The sequence below is a fragment of the Centrocercus urophasianus genome, unplaced genomic scaffold (assembly GCF_019232065.1).
Source record: "Centrocercus urophasianus isolate 14NV4802_14NV808 unplaced genomic scaffold, USGS_Curo_1.0 seq_24, whole genome shotgun sequence".
Lineage (NCBI taxonomy): Eukaryota > Metazoa > Chordata > Aves > Galliformes > Phasianidae > Centrocercus > Centrocercus urophasianus.
Genome location: NW_024884800.1, coordinates 2,370,116 through 2,377,292, shown reverse-complemented (window position 1 = coordinate 2,377,292; position 7,177 = coordinate 2,370,116). Strand labels below are relative to the sequence as shown.

Here is a 7,177-nt window from a genome sequence, read left to right as displayed (position 1 = left end):
CGGCAGGGCGCATGCGCGACTCCCACGGCGCCGCGCTGCAGGCCGGGAGAGGAGTAACGCGGGGTGACTGGCTGCTCGGCTCGATCGCCCCGCCTTTCCGCCCCGCCTGGCCAATCAGACGGCGCGGCGGTTGGCCTGTCCGTTAGTCCGCTGGCCTGTGGGCGCCGCGCCGGTTCTGGAAGGATCCTGGGAGCACGGCCCTGCCGGGCGCGGGAGAGATGTCGGGGCTGCTTCACACCACGCTAAGCGGGCTCAACAGCGACTCCTACTGCGAGATCAGCCGTTACCGAGACCAGCACTTCCGGGTGCGCGCGGGGCGGGGGCGGCGGGGCACGATGCGGCGGGGCCCGGCCGGTTCGGGGGCTGCCGACGGGGCGGGGCCGTGAGGGCACCGCTGGTTGTGAGCCCGGCGGGGTGTGAGCCCGCCCTGTGCTCGGCTTTGCCCTCAGGGGAGCAAAAAGCTGCAGGAGAAGTTCCTGAAGATCTCCTCCACGCTGTACGTGGGCAACCTGTCCTTCTACACCACCGAAGAGCAGATCCAGGAGCTGTTCTCCAAGTGCGGCGATGTCAAGAGGATCGTCATGGGGCTGGACAAGATCAAGAAAACACCCTGCGGCTTCTGCTTTGTGGAGTATCCTTTCTGATCCCTACTTGCAGTAAGCTCAGCTGTCAGAAGCCCTGAAAGGCGTGAAACTCACAGGGCTTCCTTCCAGGCACGTTGCTGCCTGCGTTCCCATCACCACCCAAATCGTACTGTGCTGCCATGGGTGAAGGTCCTGCGTGGATGCTGAGCCCTTGTGTGGCCCAAGCTAAGGGCACGTGTTTGTGTTCTCACCTTGGCTTCACACCTGCAGAACCAGCAGAGCGATCTGTGGCGCTGCTCCCAAGCGCAGGGAATGCGTTTGTGCACGCTGTGCTGTGAGCTGTCCCCGCAGAGCTCTCCTGGTGCCTCCTGCTCAAATTCAGTTGAGTTTAATATCGTATAAAAAAGCATCAGATTTCTTGCCCTTAGCGAGGTTCTAACAATTTGTTTTATCTACTTGTGAAATAAGTGATCCAAAGCTATTTCTTGTCTGTACAGGTAGCAACATTACAGTCAGAACCTGAGGAAGGAGAGGGAACTGTTTTAAGCGTGGATTTATACGAGTGCAGCTTTTTGATCCCATAGAAAAGAGCAGGAAAAGTAGCAAGGGCTGGAAGGCAGGGAAGGCTCTTCTGCTTAAGTACAATGGTTTGTTATTGTTTCTTTTTTTTCCCCGCAGCCAACAAAACAGCAGGTTTAGTTCTCCTTACAGTGTGTTTCAGATATTACACGAGAGCAGATGCTGAACACGCAATGCGATTTATCAATGGCACGCGGCTCGACGACCGCATCGTTCGGACAGACTGGGATGCAGGATTCAAGGAGGGACGGCAGTATGGAAGAGGGAAGACTGGTGGGCAGGTAAAGGCAATAGCAGCTCAGACCTCGAATGCAGTCCCCCTAGGGCAGTCCTGTTTTGCTCGTTTTGTCTCATGCAGAACAAAGCGCAGACGGTAAGGAGCCAGCAATGAATTTTAGGTGATTTTGGTAGCCAGTGCTACCTTGGTATTAAGATCTGGAAGTGTAACTATGGTTACAACTGGACAGGATCCCACAATTCCTGACAGTACAAGCAGGATTTTCCTTGTTCCAGGCTAGCGCTCTTTAAATGATGCAGACTTTGAATGGAAAGGGAGCGCAACTTCTAGATCAATCTCATGATCCATCAGTTTGCACTGTGAGAAGCTAGATTTCCCTTGCAGATTTCTGGAGGGCTGGGGAAGGGAGAAATGCTTTGGAGGCCAAGCCTAGTAATTCAGAAGGTTGGAAGCTGGATGACAAAGCTGAATCAAAATATTTGGGGATCTTTGGTTCCCTTCTAAAAAGTCATCAGCCAGCAGATGTATCTTCATTTGTCACTTGCACCATCTGTCTGGTGGATTGTTTGAAGGGATTTCAAACTACTTCTCACCTGAACTTCATTTCTCAACCTACTGAGCAAGGAAATGGTGATGACTGTGAAGCCTAGCATGGTGCTAACGCCTGTGTTACTGCCTTGCTCCAGGTGCGAGATGAATACCGGACAGACTACGATGTGGGAAGAGGCGGTTTTGGCAAGATTATACAGATGCAGAAGGCAAATCAACAGCCTGCAGTCTATTAATTGCCTCATGGGTGTTAGCTCATAGAGGGCTCTGCTCTTCTTGAGCTAGCCGTGTTCTCGCGTTTTGGATTGGGGTAGGGAGTGAGATCCAAGTTCCAGCCAAAGGTGACCCTCCTTAGACTGTGGATATACATGTGTTCATTCCCCCTTTCTTCTGGGTTAGAGAGGATGTTCTGTGCTGATACAGGGCAACAAGGGAAACAAATGGACAACTGCAGGATTCTGGTAAGAAGAAATGCAGCATGTCACACGCACCTCATGCTAGGATGCATTCTGCATTACAGCTAAGCAGTTGGCTTCTTCCGAGCCAGGATTGCAGCTGTGGTTGCTCTCAGATAAAACTTTGTGAACAGTGCCATTGTTGGAGCCCTCTGGGTGCCCGGGCACTTTGTTGGGATGCACAGAACTTTCAGAGTTCTAATTTACAAGCTCATCTGCTTACAAAGCAGTATCACTATTTGTGTGAGAGAAGCTGAGCAAGGTCTTGCTGTCCACTTGGAGGTGCTTGCCTGTACATCTAGCCCTTGGGTTGGTCATGGCCTGCAGAGCCTTTCTCTTTATGATGCCCCAGTGCTGCCTGCTTTTTCAGATCCTCACTGTTTGGCATGATTTTGTTAAAAGTTTCTTTCAATTTTTTAAATAAACAGTGAGTCCTGTACCTGTTGCAATCTGTTCATCAAAACCTCTGGCTCCATGACAAGAGCTGGAGGGAACATTTCCTGATGGTATTTTAAAGTTGCTGTCACTTGCAAACACAAAATGGAGAGCATACTGAAGGAGGGCACAAGTCTTGCTGTATTTCTGTTGGCTTCCCTCTTACTACTGGCTTTCCCTCTTCTGCTTTGCAATAGCTGATGGCTGATATCAGAGGGAAACTGCTTATAAAGAGTATAGCTGCTCTGAATAAGAAATCCTTACATTTCATACCAACAGATTCCGGGAAAGCTTGTGATCTTGTCAATTGTTCCACAGTGTGAAACGTACATGAAGCAATACAAAAGTGTGATGTGCATTTCAGAGAAGAAGGAACCAGAAACTCCCTTCCCTGTGTTCATGACAGACTTTCTTCCCCATTTAGGAGAAGCATGGCTGATACTCTTACATTTTTCCTAGGTCCAAGCAAGGGACCAGAGAAGATTAAAACCTCCACTGATCCGTCCCCCAAAACCTCCCAGCCAGGGTTAGTGATTCCATTGGACAAATTAAATTCTGACTAATTTGGTTTAGTATGATGTCAATAATAGTAGCTGCTCCTTGTCCAGTAGCATGTAATCACAATTGTTCATGGGCTGTCTCATCCAAGATAATACGTACTGTCATGTTGCACACCCATGTGTAGACCAGGCATTATCATTTAAATTACTTTAACTCTCACATTACTGAGGAGGATGGGATGGTAGCATTAATGTCCTGAAACGTCTCCTACTTGCTTGTTTTGCAAGTCAGGTTGCTGCATTCTGACAGCTGTCACAAGTCCTGAAGGAGCTGCATGTTTAGACCTCACCTGACTGAAGAAATGACAGAGTTGACAAGTCTGTGATACGAGCTGCCCCCTGAGATGCAGGGAAAAGGAGCAGGATGCTGAATTTAAAGGGAAGAATCTAAGCAGTTGTCTGCCCAGCCTGGCAAAGCAGCATCACATGAGGTCCTTTGGGGGGATATGGATTACACAGAAAAATTGCTTGGGCAAACAGCTAGCAGAAGATGAGAGAAAAACAGGGAAATCTGCTGTGAAACTCTTCTGGTAGCAACAGAATCTCATTTATATGAGGTACGGAGACAAGGCAAGCTCTGGGTTTGCCCCTGATATGCCCTGTTGGTCATGTAGTTCCTACGTGTGTGACAGAACATGCAGAAATCTGTTCAGTCGAGCAGCTGCGTGGGCTGTTCCATGATTGTGGCAGGCATGTCTGTCCCTGCTTCCCAAAACACTGCAATTTCTTCTCTGCACAGGTCTGCTTGTCCTGCTCATCTTTGCCTGGAGGGAGATACCTCCCTTCTCCAGCAGGTCCCAGACCAGTGTTGGCAAGCTGTGCACCGTTCCCCTTTCGGCGTAACGTTTGCAAAGAGATTTGTGCTGACATTTATTCAAATACACGTATTTGCTTAAAAGAATCCATCTCAAATACTACAGCTGCTGTAAATGCCTTCCTTCTAAAGCCACCCATCCCACAGAGAATTAAAGAGAGATGAGAAGGTTTACGAGTAAGTAGGCAATCCCAGCTCTTAGCCTGGGCTGCAGCACGTAGGTACCTACATGGCACCACACTGCAGCAGTCAGAAGAGCCACCCTTGCCAGGGGTGTGATCAAAGACCAGCACTGCCAGCATGCTGGAGCAGCCCCTCCTGCCCTGGCTGCACTCCTTGCTGGAGCACTGTGCCCAAAAACCTCAGGCTCCAGGGTTGCTTTTCAGGCATCTTTCATCAGGCACACAAAGGCACCATTAGAAGAAAAAGTGCTTTGTCCTCACAGAACTGGGGCAGTGCCGAGCAGGGCAGCACAGCCAGCAAACCGAGACACCTGAAGTGACCCAAGGGAAACAGCGCAGCTGGGAACAGGCATGCAGTGACCGACTCTAAGAGCTGCTAGCAGTTAACCTGCTGCAGGTAGCAGCCCGGACCTGACTCTCTAGCAAAGAAGTCTGATGCTGAGTTCACCACAAGAGCGTACACGCTCTTCAGGCTTAGCTGAGTCTCTCCGCTGGATCCCGTGTGTGTTGCAGAGACCCTATCACTCCGGGACAGAATTAAGTTTAGCAGCGGAGCAGTTCTGGCAGGCAATGCTCCTCCTCACACTCATTCTCACTCACAACACCACACTCAGAGCCATCTGCACTGGGGAGGGGAAGAGGAAGGCTCCGGTTCTCATTCATTCTGGCAGCTTTTATAGTCCCCTCTGATCCAATAACAAATCTGAGCAAACTTGGGAGCAGTCAGGCGAACAGCAACGTTGTAGTCGTGCTGCTCCCCCCCCACTTCCAGCCACTGATGCCCAGAGAAGACGCCGATCACCTTCCTCTCCCACTTGTGCCGCACGGGATCCCACACCTTGCCATACACCCCAGAGCCGGATGCGCCAGGCCTGGCATCGCAGTGCTGGTAGATGAGATGCGTCGTCTCATCTTCCACCCCACAGAAGCGGTACACCAGCTCTCCCGGCCGGTCGCTGTCAAACCCTGAGAAATGAATCCTCTTCCCAGCCATTTCTTCCGCTGCCGGAGCCACCGTCAGCTCCATGTGCGGGCGCCGGTGTGGTCTGTGCAGCTCCAAAAGGGCGTAATCGTAGTCCATGCTGACCGAGTTGAGGCTTTGGATCCAACCCTTGGGCACCTGCGTGCGCCGCACACGAGCCCAGCGCATCGCCGGCCTCCCCGTGCCATTGGCTGGCATCAGGAAGCCCACCTTGATCCTCCTGGCACCCTTCACGTAGTCTCGGCCATCGTGGACACAGTGGGCAGCCGTGAGGACGTGCTGCTCGGACACCAGCACCCCCGTGCACCCCGTGGAGATCTTAACAGTGGTGGAGAAGGGGAAATCCATCAGGAAGTGGTTCCCACTGATGGAAAACCGCCCATCCGTGCCGTAAATCTGTCGCTTGCGCCGCATGCGCCTCCTCGGCCACCTCCTGTCCGTGCTGCTCTCACCGGGGCTCAGCTCCACCGTGGTGAGAGTGCGGGTGCCGTTGGCGTACAGTGTCTCATAGAAGAGGTACTCCTGGAAGTCCTGGGGCAGCAGGGCGGCCTCCCTGCGGACACACGCCTGGTCACAGCGTGTAGCCAAATCCAGCACGGGCCGGGCCGAGAACCGCGCTCTGCCCAGCTGCACCGTGGACCGGGGAACGAGGGTGGGAAGCGAACTTCCAGCTGCGGTCCTGGGAAGGAAGGAAAGCAGGAGGATGGCAACCACCTGGCAGCGAGTCATCTTTCCGGACCTGCAAAGGCAAAGCAAGGAGACCATTAAGCCTGCCCGATTAGAGCCAGCCACCTGCTGCAGCTCACGGCTGGGGGATTATCACATGCACGTGGCCCCTCACCAGCTGCTGGGTCGTGCATGCTTAAGCTGCTGCCTGGAGCTGTGTGACTAACTAAAGATGATAGAAATCTACCCCAGCCTTTGATCTCCCGCAGCTCTTTAGGATGGCAATGCCCGGCGGTGCTGCAGGAGTACTGCAGGAATACCACGAGTGGATGAGTTTCCTCCGTCAAGCCGCAAGTCCTGCTGCTCTGACTTGGATCTCCTGGATTCCAGGGCTCAGCCCCGCCAACACCACACGTCCCACCCAGCAGCTGCAGCACCCGGTGACCCGCGGGGAGGATGAGGAGGTGTGACAGTACCTGCTGCCTGCAGAGGGAGACGACAGCTCTGTCCCCCTGTTCCTACAGGGGAGAGGAAGGTGCATGAGTTCCAGGGCTACACCTCAGCTGAAGTATTTGGTGTCACAGTGCGGCGAGGACAAGGCAGCCTGTGTTAACTCCAAGGTGGATTGCTGCACCCCATGTGCCAGGGCCACCCCTTGTCCATGGGGCAGGCTCTACAGCCCCAGCTCCCTGCACTGCTCAGCCCTCTGCTCCCATCCTGCCATCAGCGTACACAGTTGGACATATCAGCCGGAGCACAGGATGAGCCCTGTGTCCCCCAAGGCAGCCGGGGTCTGTGCAGACACGTGGCAGCACGCTGGGTTATGAAAGTCGCACAGCAGTGGGGGTGGAGCTTTGCAGGGAGGCTGAGAGCCACCAGCTCTGCTCTCCACACCCTGACCCCTCGTGCTGCAGCTGGGCCTCATCCCCAATTTCCCCAACCACTGCCCCTGCAGGGCTCATCCAGCAGAGCCATGCTCCAGGGAAGCCCCACAGCCGTCCCTGGCGTTAATGAGCCAAGGTTCATGCCTTCACCCAAAAAGGAGCATCTCCGCAGCTCCCTTCCATGTGACGGAGCACCACGTCCCTATAGAAGGATCTCAGTCCCTATAGAAGGATCTCCTCTGGCGAGGC

At 53.4% G+C, this 7,177-nt stretch overlaps 2 protein-coding genes across 2 annotated transcripts; one reads left to right on the top strand and one right to left on the bottom strand.

The window, feature by feature from the left end:
- The first annotated feature begins 125 nt into the window (after nucleotides 1–125).
- Nucleotides 126–2,844, top strand: LOC122163694 (nuclear cap-binding protein subunit 2). Its single transcript, XM_042825114.1, has 4 exons — nucleotides 126–305; nucleotides 450–631; nucleotides 1,306–1,444; nucleotides 2,088–2,844. The coding sequence occupies exons 1-4, from the start codon at nucleotides 219–221 to the stop codon at nucleotides 2,184–2,186; spliced, it is 507 nt and encodes a 168-aa protein (XP_042681048.1). The 5' UTR covers nucleotides 126–218; the 3' UTR covers nucleotides 2,187–2,844.
- Nucleotides 2,845–4,587: 1,743 nt separating this feature from the next.
- LOC122163789 (serine protease 23-like) lies at nucleotides 4,588–6,820 on the bottom strand. The gene is made up of 2 exons (XM_042825282.1): nucleotides 6,521–6,820; nucleotides 4,588–6,117 (listed from the first exon to the last, which is right to left on the bottom strand). The coding sequence occupies exons 1-2, from the start codon at nucleotides 6,583–6,585 to the stop codon at nucleotides 5,052–5,054; spliced, it is 1,131 nt and encodes a 376-aa protein (XP_042681216.1). The 5' UTR covers nucleotides 6,586–6,820; the 3' UTR covers nucleotides 4,588–5,051.
- Between the last annotated feature and the right edge of the window lie 357 nt (nucleotides 6,821–7,177).